The sequence below is a fragment of the Vidua macroura genome, chromosome 7 (genome assembly GCF_024509145.1).
Source record: "Vidua macroura isolate BioBank_ID:100142 chromosome 7, ASM2450914v1, whole genome shotgun sequence".
Classification (NCBI taxonomy): domain Eukaryota; kingdom Metazoa; phylum Chordata; class Aves; order Passeriformes; family Viduidae; genus Vidua; species Vidua macroura.
Genome location: NC_071577.1, coordinates 10,524,637 through 10,547,076, shown reverse-complemented (window position 1 = coordinate 10,547,076; position 22,440 = coordinate 10,524,637). Strand labels below are relative to the sequence as shown.

The 22,440-nt window shown below is 41.6% G+C and overlaps 1 protein-coding gene across 1 annotated transcript in view; it reads left to right on the top strand.

Moving 5' to 3' along the window:
- Nucleotides 1–6,227: 6,227 nt before the first annotated feature.
- STAT4 (signal transducer and activator of transcription 4) overlaps nucleotides 6,228–22,440 on the top strand; it is a 39,482-nt gene continuing 23,269 nt past the window's right edge. Inside the window, exons 1-4 of the mRNA XM_053982163.1 lie at nucleotides 6,228–6,355; nucleotides 7,840–7,984; nucleotides 20,476–20,574; nucleotides 21,375–21,467. Coding sequence (XP_053838138.1) covers nucleotides 6,228–6,355; nucleotides 7,840–7,984; nucleotides 20,476–20,574; nucleotides 21,375–21,467 — 465 coding nt within the window. The remainder of the gene's footprint in view (nucleotides 6,356–7,839; nucleotides 7,985–20,475; nucleotides 20,575–21,374; nucleotides 21,468–22,440) is intronic.

Here is a 22,440-nt window from a genome sequence, read left to right as displayed (position 1 = left end):
ACATAATCACAACCAAAAAAGGAAACCTGACTCTAGAGTAATTCAGGAACAGTAGAACTCAAATTTGCATTATATCATTCAGGAAGAGGACAGGTTAAATCAATTATGCATTTCAAGAGAGAAAACAGCTGAAAAAATGATGACTGGAGCAGGGACACAGAGCAAAGCTTATGTCCAGTGGCTTTCCACGTATGCAATACTTCATTTATACTACAAGGTAATTAATATAAGGCCCCCAGAGTTTCTCTCCTTCTGCCTCTTCTAAACTGCTGTCTTCACCCTCACTTCTTTCCATGCTTCCTTCACTTCTTTGCACCTGTCCTTCCCATAAACAATGGCAGATTGCCACTCTGGTGGAATAGAGACCTTTCATGTAATTCCTTCCTACCTTAATTTCATCAGTGTAGCAGTTTGTATGGTGACTGTAGGACCCCAAGTAGCATTGGCCTTAACTCCTACAAGATGCACAAGGCTTCTTTCTCCTTAAGAAAAAAAAACTCCAAAACTACACAAATCTTTTGAGAATAAACACCTCCAAGTTTTCCCAGGATACACAGTGAAGCACCCAGTGCAAAATTGCAAAGATGACATCAAGAGGTAAAGTGATTAAAAAAGGCATGCATCAAAATAACACACCTGTTATTCAAAGATAACAGGCAATAAAACAAAAATTCCTACTGTCCCAGCTCAACAGAACTCCCCACCTGCTATGAACTGGGGTAGAAGATCCTCTCTTGGTGGTAGGGATGGGCATGGACCCTCCATTAGGGCCTGGGCAGCAAAAAGGACAGAAGTCATCTACCTCCAGGTCACTCATTCTGACCTGCTTGTGCACTGCCACATGGTCACTCTACCTGCACCTACCAAAAAAAGCAAAGACAGAGACTGCAATATCAAAAGGCCAAACCACCCTGAAAGCAGAAACCTGAACCCAAGTCAGCAGGAGGAAACCATTTTCTATAATTCCTTATTTCTCATTATTCTCCATGTAGCAAGTTAATTTTTTTTTCTAGTTGATTTCACATTGAATTTGGGCAAGATATGCATCTTTATATAGATTAAATATCTGCACATATAGTTCACTCATTACCAGAAGGGGGAAAGGAGTAAGCATTTCAGCAGTTAAGAAGCACCAAACAGCCAAAACCCTCTTTTTCTAGGCATAACGACCATTATTTTAGCTACGTACAAACACAGAAATAAGAATTCTTTCCAGCATTTATAAATAGATTATTATAACACTTAACTTTAGATCAACATTGCTGCTCCTTATCAGAATGACCAACACCAAAGAGGGCTTCAAGCATCAGCTCATACAGAGTAACACCACTTCAGAAGGCTTCAAGCACCTGCAGCTCTTTATTGTGCCACAGTAGAACCTTTTCTACCCCTCCTGTTCATGCATTGCACCTGTGTGCCCTCTGCTCCCTTTGGTGGTTGCTCAGTGCACCTGGGCACCCCATGGCTCGTTACCTTCAATATCATTCACCTGTCCTGCACAGCTGTAGCCCATTGGGGATGGGGTTCGGCCGCAGCCCCACTCCCAATTTCCACAAAGTGTGTGCCTACAACAGTTCCTGTCTTTTTTTCTCCAAACAGAGGACAGTAAGGGATGTGACCTGCGCACAAAACTACTGATTTATGCTGTGCTGACTAGAAGGAACTACACTGTCAGCAGGACAACTTCTCACAATGACAGTGTTTACTCACCTCACTGAGACCAGAAGTCCATGTTCTGAATGCATGGAAAAAAGCTATGGACAGTTCAGATACAAGACATAACACATGTACAGCATGTACAAGCTGAATGTCTCCTTTATGTAAAAGACAGATGACACATGCTCTAATTAAATGTTAGTCAAGGAGTATAATGACTAGAGGCCAAACATGAGAGATGGTAATCTTGATTACAGGTTGGTCAGAGAGATCAAAGTAATAAACTGGCTCAGTTTTCCTAGAAAAAACTTTGTGAACTTTTAATGAGAAGATTACTATGTCCTGAATTCCTTCTCCATTGCTTGAGACCTTTTCTTCCCTTAAACAGCTCACACAGTGTAGACACTTACTTCTTGTGCTCTGCTCTGACCAGTGCTGAAACACTGATGAAGAGGAATAAAACATTACACGATGAAGATTAACTTTGACCCATCAAACCCAGTGGTGGTTTTAACCTTCCCTGGCCTGCCCAATCTGTATTCACTGAACTCCTCACTAAGTGTCAGCCACAACTCCTTGCCCCTAAACTTCTCCTTTCAGCCCAGGCACTGCCTCCTTCACAGCCTCCTCCTGTGCTAGACCACCAGTATCCACCACACACCTCGAGCTATCCTTTCAGGATCCTACCCACACATATCTCCTCCAGAGCTTCCCTGAACTGACCTAGACCATCTCTTTCCTACCTCAGTCCTGCTCCACAGCAGTTTCCCTCACACCTCCCAACACCACCACATCCTTCACAGTGTGCTAACACGCCCCCTAACCCTTGTCTAAGAGCACAGAGCTGAGCTATTCTTCAGACTCAGAAGTGAACCCTTAGCCCTCCCCATCCTGACAGCTCTGCTGCTCCACACCCTCCTCTCCCACCCGTGGTCCTCAAACAGCCTCCATCAGCCTGTCCTTGCATGCCTCAGGCCTTTTCATGCCCAGCCACACCTCAATGCCTTTGGACCACAACTCTAATGCCCTTGGACCACAGTCCTCTTTATTCCTCTCCCCCAAACAAAGTGCCCTTCCCTTCCTCTTTCTCCAGCCAGCTTCTGCAAAGCCCCAGAGGTCCCCGACTCACTGAAACATCACAAGTGACTCCATCCATTTTCCTGCACCCCTTGCTGTGAGGATCATGCCCCTGTTCTCTTGCCTCCAGAGCCATGGCTGACATCCAGCATCCTGCACCCCCAACAGCTGGCTCCACAGCTGGTCTCCAGCCCAGCCACTGACCTGCCTTCACTGCTCTACCTGCTAGGAAGTGGGGGGAGAAAGGAGGGAAGAAGGGAACAGGAACTGTCTTCCCAGAAACTGATCTCCAAACCTCAGATGAAAAATGACCTCTGATTACCCTGGATTTTGTGATCACCGAGCTGAACTTCTAGGTTATGGCCTCCTGAAGCAAGCCTGAACAGATACTTCCATCAGATAACAGGAAACATTGTATTGTCTTAATATCAACCACTCCACCATAGAGATTATTTTCTAGGTTAAGCGGAGAAACAGCAAGCAAAAAGGGGATTGAAAACCTGTTACTATCTTGTTTTGTTGCAATGGTATGAACTACCTGTCTTCTCATCATTACAGACAACAGTTGCTTAAGGATGCTCAGAAAATGAGTGCTTAATGTAAAAAGAAATTGAATAGTTACCAATATTTATTTAAAAGAAATACAGTGCAACAGTTCCCCCTACTGACAGCACAAAATCACATTACTAATCAATGTTATTTCCTGGGTGGTCCTCAAATTACTAATTCTCTGTCCTGACGTGGTCCACATAAGCTAACCAGCCTCCTATGCTTGCTGAAGCCTAAACGACAGAGGACAGGTGTGAGCAGAGACTACTCTTAAGCTGCACCAGGGGGATGTTCAGGTTGAACAACAGGAAGAATTTTTTCATGGAAAGGGTGGTCAAGCATTGGAATGGACTGCCCAGGGAAGTGGTGGAGCCACCATTCCTGGAGGTGTTGAATAAACGAATTGACTGTGGGTCTCACGTTGATATGGTGATGTTTAGCCAAATGTTAAGACTCGATGTTCTTGGAGGTGTGGTCCAACCTCTATGACTCTAAGTCACAAGAGTTTGCGGGGTTTGTTCCGCGGCCCAACTCGTCCAAGAACTGCCCTCTGCCTTTTCACTGGCCTTCACTGAGCAGAATTCGGGCAGTGGGGACCACCGGTGCCTCCACGGCTTTTGGAGGAACAGCGGAACCCCGAGTCCCCAGCGATGCCATTGGTCTCCCAGCGCGGCGGGACCCAGCCCCGACAGCACGAACGGGAAAGAGTTCTGTATTTTTCAGCTTCCTGAAGACAAGCAACTTCCTCCACGCTCTGAGCTTTGCCCAGGTACCTGTCGCGCCTGGAGCTCCTGCGACTGACGCACAGGAAGGCGCTGCTGCCGGGGCCGGGGGCGGGCGCGGCCGCTTAAAGCCCGCGGGGCGGGGGCGGCAGCGCGGAGCTCGGCCGGACCCGGCACAGGCAAGTGCGGCGGGGACGCGGGGGCAGCGCTCCGAGCGGGACGGGACGGGACGGGACGGGACGGGACGGGACGGGACGGGATGGGATGGGATGGGATGGGATGGGATGGGATGGGATGGGATGGGATGGGATGGGATGGGACGTGCACCGAACCCCGGCACTGGCGGGGCCGATGGGAGCGGGCTCCGGGGCAAACCCGGCAGTCGGGAGAGCGCCTGGGCAGCCGAAAAGCGAGGCTGGTCTGCGCTGTCCGGAGTGCGGCCGGACACGGCTCCATCCCCGCAGCACCCGCTCCTTGCCGGCCGGCTTACAGTGACAGCGTGGTTTGGGGTGGAAGGGACCTTAAAGATCATGTCGTTCCAACACCCTGCCGCGGGCAGGGACAGCTTGCAACAGAGACCAGGATGCTCAGAGCCCCATCCAACCTGCCCTCGAGCACCTCCTGGGCTGGGGAGTCCACATCTCTGAGCAACCTGTTCCCACCCTCGCAGTAAAGAATTTTAAATGTCTAATCGCGACCTACTCCCTTTCAATTTGAGTCTATTACCCCTGTCCTCTCTTGTAGACAGTGTTGGCCCATCTTTCCTGAAAACTTCATTTCAGTTCCCTTCAGGGGGCATTCACGATGAGCTACAACTGCCCGACTTCTCAGCTGTCCCTGCAAAACCTTTTGTGCAAAGGGAACATGGGTTGTTCGAGCATGTCACAGAAATCCCAGGGACAAACGCCACCTATGTGCTTTGCAACAGTTCATGCATGTGAGCATCCCTGCAACTTACATGGCAGGCCTAAGGGGGCTGCAGGCTGGACGAAATCTTGCCTTTTTTTTTTTTCTAACTTTAGATAAAAATATTAAATTTCCTCACTAATCTTGTTAGGATATCATAATCACCAGAATTCACTAGCATTTACAATAAAAACTCCCACTGAAAGTGAACAGACTTTAAAATCTGTTTGTGTGGGGGTGTTTTTCCCCTTAGTGTGACTTCAGGAAAAAAAGTTACAGTCAGATTCAGTGATCCTGGAGGTCTCTTCCAAACCTTAACAATTATCTGATTTTATTCTATAAATTATTAATGCATAACAATTTGATTCCTTGTATGTATCACCAGAAATAAAGTTTGGGATTCTTTGTAACTGTCAATACAGCAACACAGACAGTGAAACACTCCTAACTCCTCCTCAGCAATTTAAAAAAACAAAGTAAATATTCAGGCAATATTTTTTTCCTCTCAGAATGGAAGTAATAAGGAGGAGAGAAATGTCACTGGGGCACATTTCCACTGACTTATATACAGTGTTCTTCATACCACACACAGAATCATCCTATCAGCCTTTGTTGAGAAACTAAAACCTGTCACTTTTACTTTTGCATGAGTAAGGACTCCATTAAACCTTCAGATACTACTTTTTTTTTTTTCTTCCGACTTTAAAAATGCAAAATGAAAGACTACAGCATTAAGATATGATATCTTTATTTGAAACTGTTGACATTCTGAAACTACAATTCAGAACTGGAAATAGAAAAGCTGCATATGAAAAGGTCAGCTTTCTACAAAAATGTCCATTTTGATGAAATCTTGTCTTTTTCTTCAGGAAAAGTTTCTATCAAAATGTTCCAACAGATCCATAGTGTGTTGGCCCACTTCAGTCTTTAGCCCTGAATGTATTTTGTGTCTTTTGTTAAGATGAAATGGAAGACCACCTCTGGTATGGGATCAGGGTGTTGACAGAGCTCACTGATCTCAGCCCTAGGACTGAGATCCCAGGACACATCAAATATAATTCTATGGCAATTTAAAGTAGAGATGAACTACATTTAGGTTGTAAAGCAGTACTCTCCTAACAGAAAATGTGGGGCTTTAGGAACAGCACAATAACACACAACCATGATGACTTCAGGAAAAATTTGAGCGGTATGAATTCACCAAAAAGAGAGCAAAATCATTGCTTTCCAATGAAAATAACCAACTTATGCAGTTTGGATTAGTAATTCATATTATTTTTTCAGTTGCAAACATGTTTAATTCTTTTCTTTTGTAGTATGTCCCAATGGAGTCAAGTTCAACAACTGGAAATAAAGTTTTTGGAGCAGGTAGACCAGTTCTACGATGATAACTTCCCCATGGAAATCCGGCACCTTCTAGCACAATGGATAGAAAGCCAGGACTGGTAGGATTTCATTCATCCTGTCTCCTATCACCAACAATTCTTTGGTTTGCTGGCAGGCTTTAGGGTGCTCATTTACAAACTGTGCAGGTATCTACATTCCAGTAGTACTATTGCACTAGTTATGGATTTAGCCATTTGAACTTAGGGAATATTGGGAGGTGAAGTCTCACATTTGAACTTACTCCTAAACAAAATCCAATAAAAATGGATTTTTAAAAAAATAATGCAAGTTAATTTTCAATGGAAATGTTATACATTTACCTCTTGCAGCATAAAATTATTCTCTTGTCCAAAATTGCACTTAAAGCTGGATTATTCTGGGGAACAAGCCAGCTGTTTACAGGAGCTGTTCTCTAGGAGGTCAATTTCTGCACAAATTTAGATTCAATTCACTTGAGAGTTATCTTAAGAAAATTCCAAACTAAATGAAAAAAAATATATATTAGTCATACCAGAAAGAGATATCTCAATTTTTCAAGCTAAATCCACAGGACTATTGGAGCACTATTGTGCAGGGGGGGAAATCTGCTAAGGAATAGAATCCTTCTTTACAGTTTATGGCTCCATCTTTATGGGGCTGTGGCAACATGGGTAACATTAAAATCTCCTTTTTGCCAGATGTGGAGCTAGCAGGCGTATCTCAAACAGGCACCTGCTATTTGTGAGGCAAGGAGAGAGGCTATCCCAAGGACAAGGATGCCATGCTGCCCAAACTTTTTCCTCCTCAGTTTTGCTCACTAATGCCATTGCCCTGCACATACCAGCTGTACCACGAACAGCAGAACCAATAAAGCCTGGCTTTCTCTGTGTCTGTGTCCCCTACATACCCTTGACCAGTAGCCTCAGAGTCCTCCTGTATCCCCAAATAGTTTGGCTGGGGGAAGGCTCAGCTGCTGCCTGGTGGGAAGAGATGTATCTTCTGCCTGACCATCTGGCTGTTGCCTCCTGGAGCAAGTTATTGCTGCTGTTTCCCTCAGTGGAGACGCTAATTTGGATTCCTTTCTTCTACCAACCTGCCAGATTGCCATGAAATTTGTAAGAATGTTCTATCTTTTGGACTTCAAGGCGGTTGCCAACTTTCTCTGAAACTGGGCAGCAAATTCAGAAATTATATCTGTGTGACTGAGTGAGAGGGACAGTTTGCATAAGCCCCATTTCCTCTGACAAGTGAGCTGGAAGTATTTAAATATTCACTGGACCAGAGACTAGAAAACCCCGATTGTCTCCTCTGGCTGACTCTACTCTCTGTGCTAATACCTCACCCTCTTTTTATGCATATCTATAGGAGTATAAAAAAACCCACACAAAATCATAAAAATCATTATTCACAAGCTCTAACTATATGCAAGTCACCATATATTTAAAGTCTTTTTTTTTTTTTTTGCTGCCTAGATTTCTGAATAGATTATAATTTTCTGTACTGCTAGAGTGACACATCATACAGCATTTTAAACATGTATTGTTGTTGTTCATTGACTCTTTAGGGAGGCTGCAGCCAACAATGAAGCAATGGCAATGATCCTTTTACAGAATTTGATAATACAGGTGGACGAACAGCTGGACCGGGTTTCGCAGGAGAAGAATCTGCTCTTGATCCACAACCTGAAAAGAGTCAGGAAGCTGCTGCAGGTGGGTCATTACTTCAAATGACAAATTGCACTGCACACTCTCACTGCTCTCTGGAGGCAGTGCTTGAGCTCTGTCGAGTGCAGTTTGTTCCAATGCCCAGCTCAGAGCTGCCCTGATTGCCATAGACTCCGAGCAGCTATGGGAAAACTGAGCCTTCAACAAGATAATTCAAAATAACAATTCCCCTGTCTTTCTGTGGAACAGTAATTCCTGTTTCAATGCATGCAGCTTGGATACAAATGCTGTGACTTCTTAGCTCTGTGCATATCTGTGTTTCACTGAGCTCTTACAAATAACACTGTACAGTGCTTATAGATGCTCACGTTTATTACAAATGTAATTACCACCTTTCAGACACCGACAGATATTTAACTATGGAATAAAATACATGTTTGGGGCTTAAGGCAGGACCATAAAAAAGGAACCTCTGTAAATCATTAGCATGCTTGCTGTTTCATGCTTTTCTGGGATTATTTGTTATGAATAACTTACAGGATTTACCGTTAGGCTTCTGCAAAATGATATTTATTTTGATTGGCTGAATGTTTCTCTAATAATTGTTTATCTAAGGCAAAGATTCTCAGAGTTCCACTTCATTAGTCACCTACTTCCTGACATCTATCTGTCTTCTGCATAAAGCAGATATGCCATGGAGTTTAATGAAAGTTTGGGGTTTTTTATCTTCTTTGATGGTGTTTTCCATAAGTACTTAAATGATAATTACATTGCTTGCCAAACATTTTCTTTATTTGAGACATATGTACATACATAGACACTGGCCTGGAAAATCCTAGCATGACTTCATCAATTACTTTGTTCTCTTTATGGCTGTGTCTTTCTACTCTTTATCCCTAATGGTGGCCTCTTAAAAATATGACACTATTTCCATCGCTGCTACTTTTTCATCCTGTGTTATGCAAGCAGCCTCCTGTAATTTAAAAATAAAGTCACTCTCTGTTTCTTTTCTGGTTTTTGGAGCAGCACTTTTCATAATTTCAGTACTCTTCAGACACCAAATTTACTCAGCTGCAGAAATCCTGTTGTTTCTGTAATAATCTTGGCACATTTTACCACAAAGCTGTATCACCTTAGTAAAAGATTCTTCCACAGGGGTAGATGCGTGGAAAGAGCATTTCAGGCCAAGCAGTTACACTGGTGTATTCCTGCCTTAAAAGACAATGCATTTATTATTTTACCATCACAATGTGCACAGGCAGAAGGACTAGAACATATTTACATACAAGCTCTACAAAATTAAAGCCTCTCATTGCTGTTCCTTCTACTCTTTGCCCCATTTATTTCATTCTAAATATTTTACCACAACTTGAAGCATCAGCTCTGTGTGCTCTGTCAAATTGGGCACACCAAGCCAAGCAATCAGGCCTTGGGTGAACTCATTTGAGTTCATGTAATAATCAGTGTGAAAATGGCCTGAAGGAGAACCCTTTCTTTCAAGTGCTGTCACATTTGGAAATTATATCATGATGTGCTTCAGGAAGAGCACAAAGCAAAGGAGGCTTATTCCAGAAAGGCAAGAGGAGGGGAATTTCAAGTGATTTGTGATTAAATGGTTTCTCAGGTGCTAGGGTCTGAGTCACAATTCCAGAACAAGCCAAATTGCTTAGGCATCCCCATTACAGCTGAACCGTGTTAGGAACTCCTTGAGAGGACATGTGTGATACTGGAATTATACTGCTTATAAAACAGGATCTGAGTCTTGAGCATTGCAGTAGAATGTTTCTAGGTGAGGGAAAAGAAGCCCAACAGCCCTCCCCATCACTAGTAATGTTGACCTTTCTTCATTGCATCAAGACAGCCCATAACCTGAATTTGTACAAAAAAAGCTATCAATTCGCTTTCAAAATACACATGTAAACCACCAAAAACTGGATGGCACTTTCACTGTTGGAGCTTTTTCTGATCTTGAACACTATCAGCCACAGTCTATATTCCAATCTCCAAAATAATTAGAATAGGCTGGAGTAGGACCAGGTTCTTGCAATGCTTGATAACAACCTATTATTGGATAAGAAAAATAATTTATAGTGTCTTCAGAAATCTGTGACACCAGAATTTTTGACTTTTGTGTCAAACACTGTGTTACAACTTATAAGGTATAGGGCATAGAGGATAAATGCATTTTCAGCCAAAGTATGGGCTGCATGTTCTGCAGAGCTGCACAGGTAGTCTCCTGCTGCAGCTGTTAAAGTTATTTCTTTCACTGAATAGGTAAGTACATCAATGCTAGAGTAGCTGAAATCAGCTGACAGCCTATCCTTGTTATCAACTGTCAAGTATTATTAATGGACTGAATATGACACATAGCATGGACAGTATGTTCTGCAATGTTCTTAATTTTGAGTATACAAATTATCTAATTATGGGTCTAATCTTTTGTTAATGCATCACTGGTTGCATTTTATTGCTAAATATATGAGAAGATTGGAAACGGGCATTTGACTTCCCACCCACAGCTGGAAGTCCTTGCAGATACCTAACTCTAGCAATTGGAGCTAGTTTGTGACAGGTTCATGAGACAGCACCAGAAAAATGTGACTGATGTAGAGAGCAGGATGACATGCTCGTCCTTGTCCCAGCACACCACCTAGGGAACGGGAAGCTGGAATGCTACGCTGTAAAACTAATGAGGTTTTTCAGTGACAGATGAAAGAAAGACTGGGTTCCTAAATAGGGGAGGAAGCTGCTTTTGTAAACGTCTTTTCCTATCTGGTGACAATGTGAACAGTGTTGCTTTGACTTTCTCTGAAGGTTAGTTACCATGAGCCCACCTTTATCTCTGCTTCACTCTCTAGTGCAAGCACTTCTTTGAAATTTCACAGTTCCCTCCTCTTCCTTCCCCTCTGAACCACACGCAGATGCACAGACCCTTGTGCATCGTGCACACACACAAAGCTGTCCAACCACAATACAAGATCTGAGTACAATGTTTGTTCATTATTTTGAGCCAAATTGTGCTACCCTATTGAGTAATACTTGACAAAATAGATAATGCTGGAAACCAGCACTTATCACTATGTACACAGCATAGTGCTGTGAGCTGTGGTAAAGGTTCCTCAATGCTACGACAATAGCAATAATAAAGAAAAATTCAATTAGAGAACACACAAAAGCTATTCAAAGCACCCTCCAGTTCTTGACAAAACACAAATTGAGAGACTGACATTTAATCAGAAATACAACTGGATGGTTAGTGAAAGGCAGCCTCAGAAGAGGAAGCAATGCACACTTCCTAAGTGGCCTGTGCAGCTGTTTTCTAGACAGACAAGGACTCCTTAGGATCAAGACTCCTGGTGCTGTTACTGAGTCTGGAGAGCATTATTTCTAGGAGTCTCCAGCACCTCAGCCAAACACACCTCACCTAAAAGATTTCCCTGAGATATTTGTTATAAAATTGAGAAAATCTTCTATTCTGACTGTTCTCTGAAACATCTTTACATAAATATGTTAGTTGTTCTGTGAAAATAAGAATGGAAATAGTGAAAGAAAAGAGAATTTGCCTGCCTCAGTTGCAATACAAAGTTTTGGGCAACCTTGGGGGTTGTGAAGGGCAGAGAACAGAAGTCCAAGCAGGAAGGTGGGTCTGCCTGGCACCCCTGCTTTCAGAACACAGGGACCATCCCTATTCTCCCACCCTTAGAGAAATAACTATGGAGTGTGGCATTCTTGCTTAGACTGCTTACATTTCCAAAATTATCTGCAGGCAAAAAGAAACACTGAATAGTGTTTCAGGAAATACATAATTTATAAAAAAGTTATAAGCACTTGAAAATAGTGTTAAGAAACTTAGCTAAGCAGCTGTGGTCACTGCTAGCTCTCTGTAATTCACTTCTCTATTTCTTGCTTTCATTGAAACATCTCTTCTTCTTGACATTAATCTGGCATAAGTGCACATACTGTATTAAAATCAGGGTCAGCATTTTAGGTTAAAATCCTTCATATTTGCTTCCTACATTATTATTACTTCTCTAGTCAGTAAATTGGATTCATTTTTATAGCAGAGCAGCCTTTTGTCGCTGTGCTCTTCAGTGGGAGACAGAACAGCACAGTCACTTTCTAAGGTTAAATTCTCTGTCCATCTTCCTAGAGAGCTCCTGCTCCCCCCCAGAAGCAGTCTTGGAAAGGGAAGAGGGAGAAAATGTTCAGAGACCGTGGGGGGAAGAGCAGGGAAACTATGCTTATAGTTCTTTCTCCTTCTTAAGATCTAGATGGAGAAAAGCAAAGCAGATTAGTCACAAGGAGAGGGTTTGTGCTGTTGTTATGACAACAAAATGTAAAGGGCAGATGTTAAGCTTTGAAGAGCTGCCTAGCACTTCTAGGAACCAAACTGCAGATGTAGGAGTCTGCATGACCTTGGCCTGTGGACAATTACACCCCAGTTTTCAGAAGGGAACGTTTCTACGTGACAGCGTACACCTGTCCCTGATGTCAGCCCCCGTGCCATACACCAGTGCATTTAGTGCTCAGAGACTCTCATGGAAGACAGGCACTGTCCACATTCCTGACTCACATGCCAAAATTCTGGGTTGGGAGAGAGCAGCCAGGCAGTGCAGCCATGGAGCCAAGGGCAGGGGAGGCTCAGAGGAGCCTGGGAATCAGAGATGTGCACTGTGCCTCCGTGTCCGCTCCATTGAGGAATGATGCTGGTGGGCAACTGCCTGGTCAGCTCTGGGATGTCCTTCCCCACACACACTCCAAGCTGGAAACCTGGAGCACTCCTTTTGCTAGACAAGAAGGAGCTCCATGGAATGCAGCCTGGCCCAAGTGTGGGTTCAGATGAGCTCTCAGGAGGAGCCTCTCTCTGTGCTGTGCTCTGCGACAGGTGCAGGACAACCCCATCAGGACAAAAGCAGAAATTCCCAGAATCATCCTACTCATAACTGAAGCCCTTATTTATGCTCTGGTCTCAAGATAACTTCTGAAAGCAATCCCTTCTCATTAATGGCAACATGCATCTGTGTCACTTCTCTATTTATGGTATTCAGGGTGAAATCTGATTACATGAATTTTCCTTTATAAAAGTGAAATAACAGATTTCAGGACTAAGAAGGGCTGCTCTGCTCATTTACCACTGAAGCCTGAGTTAATGAGTATACTGTGTGCTCTGGGGAACAATTTGCTGTAAATTATGTATATTCATGAAATTCATTTAATTGTCACAGCAGATTCTCCAGTATTGGTGAACTTTACCGACTCCCTGGCCCTGCTAGAGCCGAAGATGAGGGGAGGGAGGGTGATGGGATTATGCCTGAATGAGCAGGTCTGTGGGCACATGCACCATTAACACCTTAGGGTCTGTTTACAAAGGGAGAGGTCAGGCAGAAGCACCAGGTCTGCTGATTCACACCAACCAGTTATATAAAAACAAACTTTTGGAAGTTATAGTAAGTAGGTGGAAAATAGTTCTTTACTTACATTACTTTATCCAACACAGCTCTGGCTGTTTTTATGGTAAGGTCTGGAAAGTATCGTCTGTCATCTAAAACAACATATATTAAGGCACTTTTTTTCCACAAATACATCTTTACATGATGCTGCTTCAAACAGTAACACAGCAGTGCATTCCTGATTCTGTGTCCTGTTCCTGCTTATACTGCCCAGTTTGTTTCCATCTGCGATGGGCACTGAACACCCCTGTGCTTCTCCAGATAGAACTAAGTGAACATATAAAGGTTCTTTAGTTCAAGTGACTGTTTACCAAAGCCTCTGTACCAGAAAGGAACATGCATGAGGAATCCTAAGATGATTCAGTTCAGTACATCAAAGAAAGTGGACAAAATAGCATTAGATCTGAAACAGGACATTCCAGTTGGTGCTCGACAAACAATTCCAATAAGGCCTGTGCTGAGAAACAGTTGCAAAGAGTGGAAACAGCCATTGATGTTTAAGTTGCAGTTTCCTGTTAAAGCTTACAAAAGGGTGAGAATGGAACAAAATAGAGAAAGTTCCTAATAAACCACGGAAGATCCATTTCAAAATGTTATTTACACGTATTTAGCACTCGTGCAGCCTGCCAGATCAATAACTCAACATGGTAAAGTAGGACGTGTTTTGAACCAGCGTGTCCTGCTGTCTAACACAATTCAGATTGTATTAGACTGCTCCCAGTGAGTTTTTCAGTACAACCATTAAAGCTGTTTACAGAAAATTTTGGCGTGCAAATGGGAAACCCCGCACAGAAATCTGTTTGCTAAAGCAGCTAGGAATCTGCTCCTAGCAACTGCAGCTTGATGACTGCAGCTAATAAAAGTTTTTTAAAATTGTTGGTACAAGTCTGAAAAAGGTTAACCTTGGTACAAATAAAATACTTCGGGGTTTCTAGTTATTATTTAAAGAATGCAAAAAAAAGTTTATAAATGTTTCAGTTTGTTCTTGTAGAATGAAAAAGAGTTAACTTGCAGACAGAAGTAAAAATACAAGCAAATTAAATAACCTCTTGTGGGCTTTGTTCATTCTGAGCCCAGTTGCAGTTGAACATCTGCCCGAGAGATTAGTTAATAATACTCAGGTCTTTGTGCCCAGAGGAGGAGGGGGATGTGGAGATCAGTCCTCTCTGTCCTCTGATGTTTTACCCTTTTTCATAGGGAAGATGGTATTTTTATTTACTTTCAAATAAATCTCACTTAAACAAGAAGTTATTTATTCTCAAATAAGTATCAAATAAGAAGCAGCACTACATTATTCACTCCTCTCTGTCCATGCAGTTCTACTGTCTGATGATGATTTCTACAGAAATGTTTTTTCTGTAGTTTTATCTCACCCTACCTGCACAGAAATCTGCTGTTTCTGTAGATTATTCCTTGACTGGTTTTAGTGGCTGCTGGGAGGGACTCAGCAGTGGAATTTGAGAGGTGGAGAAAAAACCTCTACCTTCACAGCTCATTGCTGTGGTTTTACAGCTTTGCCTATTGCAATTTAGTTGCACGTGCCCCCCAAAAAATTATGATCATCTGGAAGTTATGCATCATACACTATGAGAAAACTACAAGACTACAAAGCTGTGTATTCGGACTTCCCACACATCATGGGAGTTTTCTAAAACAATGAGGTTGCCTTTAAGTTCTCTCACATATTTTGAGAGAGGGGAGGAGAAATCTAAAAATAAAAGTACAAGAGCAGTCTAAATAGATAGTGTCACAGGTACTTCCTCTTAAAGACCTAGATAAAACATAGACATCTTTCTAGTAGAAGATTTTTTAGTAAGAATACTGCCTGTTTAAGTACAAGCTTTCAAAAAACTCCCAAGCACTTAACCTTTATCAGGCTAACACAAGGACCAACTCTTTCTTTGTATTCTGCTGTTGTCTTCATTAGACTTTCTGCCTGGATACATAAACAAAGGTTGAAAACAAATCAAAGTGAAGTGTTATTTGTCATATTTGAAGGTGAAAACGGGAAATATGTATGTACAGCTATGCCTTCCCACCCACACATTCGAGATACACAGCTAAACCAAATCCTTCTTCCTTTAAAAAAATAAAATTATAGACAAAAGGGGTTTTTCTCCCAGTTTTTGATTTTATGAAAGGTGAGATATTTGCTTATCCAGAAAGATGCTGAGTACCAGACTTTGTAAAATAATCATATCACAAGTGAGCAATAGGGAAGGAAATGTATTTTTGCTTGACTTTTGTCTTGCTGTTTCCTATTTCTCCTCCCTTCCATCAGCTTCTTTAAGTATTCATTCAGTATGAAGAAACACTTCAATGGTCATACTAAATAACCTTTCCACACCTCCAAATAAAGCTCCTATTGTATACAATCAAAAGGCTCAAGAAGGGCTTTTTCTAGCAGAAATAAGAAATACAGCTGATGGCTTTGAGAGTTAAAAAAAAAAGATAGAAAAATAAAATAAAAAGGAGAAAAGAAGAGAAAACCTGACCAAATTCTGAAGCAATTTTCAGAATTGGAAAGCACCAAAACCTACTCAAATCCTTTTTTAGGTCACCTTGAAAACACAGAGATAATCAGGCAAACCCGACTGACTTTCTAAAGGTTTCATAGCACATCCTTCCACATTACAAGTCGAGACCAACTAACACCTAATCCCCTGCTTTACCCACTGAAAACAGAGCCAATTGCTCACCTAGGGCACATCCAGTATTCACTGATAGGTGTGTACAGAGCCCTTTGACACATGGAAAGCAGTCAGTGTTAGTGTGGCTGGGAGTGATCCACTTTGTGATGGAGGAAAATCAGCTACAATTTTGAAATTTTAAAAATGTGAAGAAAAGAAGAGTAAGAGAATGACTCTGGTCTAGGTTTCTTCATTTTTGTCAGAGTAAGCAGTAAATTCCAGATACTAAAACTGACAGTTGTTTGGTGTTCTTTTTGAAAGCACATGTATTTTAAAATGTCATAATAAGTATTTTAAAGTTTCTTCATGACCTTGCAGCTTACAGAATCTAACCTTGCATTTCCCCAGCCACTGTTTCATGCACATTTAACATACTCCAAAGAGTTCAAGCTGTTTTAAAATTTGGCTAAAGGGCATAAACTCTGCATGCTATAACGTACAAACTGTTTTTGCAGAAATGCCTCTTTGTTTTTCTCCATGATCTAGTAAGATACTGTCACAGCAGATGTCCCTGGAGTGGAAAGAGTGCATGCTGGGTGTCAGTAGGAAGGTTTTTCTCCAAGGAAATGTCATCAGCATTCTCAGAAAATTGTCTCCTGTTCAAAATGAAAGTTCAAGTTCCCCCTGTTTGCTTAAATTTAGCATCATGCTGGTAGTTGTTGAGAAGAATCCAGTCCAAATAAGATAACTTGTTGTTTGTTGTAACTCATAGCATGGAAAGATCTCATTGGAACAGAAGAGAGGAGAAAGAAAACTTCTAAGAACAACAAAATTACCGTAATATTAGCAGATATTTTGATTTGAAAGAAAAGCGAATCCTCCATTTCTCTGTGTTGGTATTTGTCAAAAGACAAATATAAATTTTCTCCTTACATGTTTAAACTTATTAATACCATTTTGTGTATCTAAAGAATCCACACTCCTTCCTCTTCTGGTTGCTAGCGTTCATGTCACTCTAAGGATTCCCTCATCTCAAGCCATTTTTTGTTAAAATTCCTTAATTTTCCAACTTATAATACTCTTTTGCTGATAGGAGATAATTTTCAATTAGTCTTTCAGAAATCAAGGGCATGTTGGTCAATTTCTGCCCTCAGCCAAAGACAAAATAGAAGTGCAGAGCAACAAGAGCTGGCAGTAGGTGAATAATAAGGGAATACCAAGTAGTGCATTCCAAAGTGTAATTACAGCTGAGAGGTATAAAACACAGGCAGAATTTTTTCAGTGTTATTATTTTTCCAGAGTCCAAAACACGGTTATTGTGACTTTTAGTAGCTAACGTTATTCAGTAAGTTGCAATTCTTGAGATATTTAGTGCTACAATTCATTTATCAATTTATTACTGATGAGTTGCAATCCATCTGCTCCCTTACTGTAAAAAGGGCTGCTCCAAGAGCACAGGTAGCAGCTCTCTGTTGACCTTCTTGTTATCTACTTAAACTGAATCAAGCTGCAGAAGCACCAGCCTGGCATAAGTATGGGAATCACTATGGACCCAGCTTGTTTCTACAGATTTATGAATTAGAGAAGAAAGAAAGAGAGGAGGAAAAGTGAATTTCCACTGCATCTCTCAATTCAGATGTTTTTCTCTTAATGAAACAAAGAAAAGGAGAGAAAGAAAGAGTTTTTGAAAGTTTTGCATATGAATCGTATCTAGAAACAGTAGGGAAGTCCCTAATAACCGGCATCCTTTGTGGGGAATTTTAACACATCCCACTGTCAGAATTTTAAGAGCCTCTTCTACATAAATTCATTTTTCCAGCTCCAAGAGAGGATATTTACTACTTCTTGACTTGGTCAAATAGCTTTTTTGGACCCTTTTAAACCCTTGCAGTGCTGGAATTCTGTTGGGCAGTGGTAAGCCAGGACTAAGGTAAGCCTCTTCAGGTACCAGCATATGGCATGGCCACTTACTGGCCATCTAGGGGGAAGGTGAAACCCTGTTTTACTGCCAAAACAAAGTAATAGCCACAAGCAGAAATTAACAGAGGAATTAATATGCCCATCAGCAGACTTACAGCAGTGACAGATTTCTCCCCACAGCTTTCATCCCAAACCTTATTAGTAACAGGACTTTTCCCCTCTAATCAAGGTATAGATGGATGAGACAGGCTTAGCCATAACAGCTGAAACAAGGCAGGATTGTTCCCCCCTCTCCCAACCTCACATGTGCTCGTCCTTAACAATGAACTGATCCTTTGCTGAGCAGTTTCAGTCCACCGAGGAGCAGAAAACACAGTTAGTAAAAAAAGCATGAGTCATTTCCATGGCAGTTAGCAACCTGGATTGGCTCTCTGAGGAGTCAGGCACTGGGCTGGAGCACAGCCAGGAGCACAGCCACTCTGCAGAAGTTAATTTGCCCTGGCTGTTGCTGTTGGACCTCAGTTCCACATGACACCCCACTGAATTCTTTGCAGGAAGATCACAGCCATTTCCCACATTGCTCTATTCCCTTCCCAAAGCTACATCCTGACACTACAGAGAGCGAGACTGGGAAATATGCCCAGCAAAGGGGGCTGTGAATATACTGCTGGACCTGAAGTGCAGTGGTGTTGAAGGAAGCGTGCAGCAACATCGTAGTTACTGTCCCTACAGCCATAGAGCTGCCAGGGAGAAATGTGTAGTGACAGATCTTTGGCACTGTTATTTGACACGGAAATCAGCAGTGTATCCTTAATCAAGTCTCCTCCCACTGCCCAGGAAGGAGCAGGCAGGAGGGAGTGCTTGCTTGGTGTTTCATCTGAGGCATAGCGCGTCCTGGGTAGTATTACTCACCGCTTCTTGTTTACAGAGAAGCTCCTAAAACCAGTCAGGTTCATAACTCCTGTTTCTCAGGGTAATTGATACAGATGGTTGCTGGAGTAAAGTACCATCCTGAACTGCTGGAGTAAAGTACCATCCTGAGATCAAAGCAGGCACAGCGCTGGGGCTACTCTGGGTGTACACTGGTTGCACTGTGGAGCATGTACCTAGTCCTGTTCTGAAAAGATTTCAGAAACCATAGAAACAAAGTTTCATTTCATTGCTAACAATGACAGGGCAGTCAAAGCTTCCTTGGAAGGGAACATTTGGTACCTTGGTTATTTAGTTTTAAGAGCCCTGTATCTTTCACCTTAGTCCATACCTGGAACCACGGTACACGTGGTATTTAATACCAAGCAACTCAAACCAAGTTACCATGATCAAAACTATCATTGTTAATATGGTATTTCTTTACTTTGCAATTGAAGTCGAAACATATTTCAGATTACACATTTTATGCATAAGGTCACAGGAAATGTTCAGTGAAAAGCATTAGAAAGGTATGTTTAATGCCACTGTACTTGTTGTATACAGAAGCAATGTGTTCACATTTCTGTCAGATGCATTCACACCCTTGTGTCTAACATAACAATTGGTATGAGACATCAAAAGAAGATATGGCATTAATTAAAGTATGTATAAACTTAATGTGCCACATTCAGAGACAGCTAGAATAAAAGAGGTTCTGAGTGGCAGGGAGATGGGATGAAAATAAAGACTAATGATAAAGAGGAAAAACTAGAGTAAGTCCAGAACTGGAAACTGTACAGGAAAAGAAATTAAATTGATTAACTCTGATAAATGGACAAACACTATGAGCATAGAATGAAGGGTATCTGAATGAATGATACTGAGAAACACTGAATGAATATATCACCATAAAGGAAGCTGCTTGAGAGCTTCCAATTTTATAAATACAGCATAAATCAATATTAGTTCAAATTGTGCCCAGTCCTCAGTCACGCATCAGCAATTCAGCACTTTATTTATGGTGGTGTAAAAATATAGATTTTTTTTTTTTTTTTTTTGGTTCTTTGGCTCAGGACAAAAGTTACTTATTCCTTCATCTCGGGCTTTTTTTTTTTTTTTTTTTTTTTTTTTTTTTTTTTTTTAAGAGAAAAATTGTTCATAGACATTAAAATTTAAGTCTTTTGCTTTATGCTGAGGAAGCTTTCCTGCTTGCATCATCACCATATTGATATGCTTACAGACTTTTTTGTTGGCAGAAGTGCTACATGCTAAGCAGCAACATCCTATTGAAAATCGAAGACGTGATAAAATCATGCCCAGAATAGGCTGACAGGAAAGCCCTTTCAAAACAGCTGTGTTAGCAGGGGAGCAATTTGATCTCCAAATTATACACATCTCGGAATTGTATCTTTATAATCTCTTCGAAACATTGTTAAGAATATTTTATGACGGTGGCAGTAACTGATGCTGCCCTGAAAGGCTGAACCAGCACAAGAAAGGGGGAGTCTTTTCCACCCACACCAATCTGTACACTCATAGACACTCATACATCATGTTGCTTGTGATTTCCAGAGGGACGTCCTGAATTCTGGAATTTTTTTTGAGTTGTATTTACTTGTGCTTGCAGGGCAAATATCATGGTAATCCCATGCATATAGCAGTGATCATCTCAAACTGCTTAAGAGAAGAAAGAAGAATATTGGCTGCAGCCAGCATGCCTGTACAGGTAATGAATTACATTTCATTAATCTGCTCCATGTTAATCTGCTCACATGCTTTTCTGACCAAATCCTGTACCCTCATTCCACTGAAATGATTTGTGTGCACTAGGGGTTGCAAAATGTTGCCCTTTAAACTCACATTTGAACATCATTAGTGGCTCTTCTTCTGGAAACATTGCTATGAGGGACTTCCATGTCACAGCTAATCTTCAAAGACTTTAATCTGTAGGAAAGGTTTTAAAGAGATTATTCTTTGCAAAACAGATGTGTGTATTTTAAATTATGCAATGCATTAATTCATATTAACTATGGAATCCAAAAGATATTCCATCCACTATTTTATAGAGTTATTGATGATTTTTATGTTGTTTGGAGAAAAAAATAATTCAAATTACATATGAAACTTATTTTGGGGAAATTGTTACATTTTTAAAACTCAGGGAGAATTTTTAAGACAAAAGTGTTCTTGTTAATCACTTATGGATGTAATATGTATTCCTATATGAGTCTTGTGCCATGGATATTTTTTTTTTTAATCTAATAATCTATATTTCATTTACTAGATGTTTAATGCCTGCAGTATACCCACACCTTTTAATCTCTTGGATTTCAAGGTTAAAGCAGCATGTTTTTCAAATGTGTAGAACTAAACTTGTCTGTGTGTTTGCAGCAGTCTCCAGATGGTTGAACACTGGCTTTGGAATTCCCTCTCTGTGCTGGAACTTGCAGTACAGTTTCTAGCACCCATTATTATTATTATTATTATTATTACTCACCCACCAATTATCTGTTCAATGTGTTCCAGGGGCCACTGGAAAAGTCTCTGCAGAGCTCTGTGGTTTCAGAACGTCAAAGAAATGTAGAACACAAAGTATCAGCGATCAAGAACAGTGCTCAGGTACCTTTTTTGTCCTGTGTGCTGTCTCTGCCCACGTGATTTTCATACAGACACACCTGAATTGTCTTTAAGCAGGGTAGCACAAAGACTTCTGCCAACAGACATTTTCCATTATTCCAAGGACATCTGCCCAGACCAACAGCTCAGGACACACCAGGATCCTCGGGCGTTAGCAGCTGTCTGGGTTCAGTGTGAGAGCTCCCTCTTTTAAAGCTGTCACACTCATCCCTGTGTGAGTTGCAAGCAGACCACTGAGTGCAGTAAGAGCATACCTACAGTCTATGAAAAGATGCGAGGTTCAGAAAATGTACTTTTGCAATTTCACCTCCTTTAGCTGGGTCAGCAGTAGCTTAACCTTCACAATCTCTGAGTCATGTATTGAGACCTTTGTTGAGCCAAAGGCTACGTGACATAATTATGTGGTTTGGAGTCATGAGGGGACAAGAACACTAGCAGCTGATGGTAACCACTCTCCAGGAGTTTCTCATGCCATTGCAGGCCAGAGCTGGGCTGAGCCAAACCTGTAGCTCTGTCCCAGAGACCTTGAAAGCTCAGAGAATACCTGCCCATTCAGTTCAAGGCAGGATAAGGATTCAGAGTACTCACAGCTTTTTTGCTATCCCAGCCTCACTTTCAGCTTTGCAGCAGTCTCAGTGTAGAAACTGTATTTCAAATACCTGTCCATATGTTGTTCAAGAGCAACACTTCTGGTATACTGGAAAGAGATCCTAGCAGCATTCTCTTATCAGTGTCTCCTTTCACAGAGAAGAAGGGTTAGAGAGATCAAACCCTCAGAAGGATAAAGTGGTTTCAGAAGAATGTAATACTAGGTCTCTATCTACGCACAAGGTTGTAAGATAAGAGTTGCAGAGCAGAAAAAGCAGCAGCCTGTCATGCTGCTCCTCCTGCCTGTGTGGGGAAGCACAGCCACCCCTGAAGGACCAGTGAAAATGAGACCATTTTCTAGATAGCA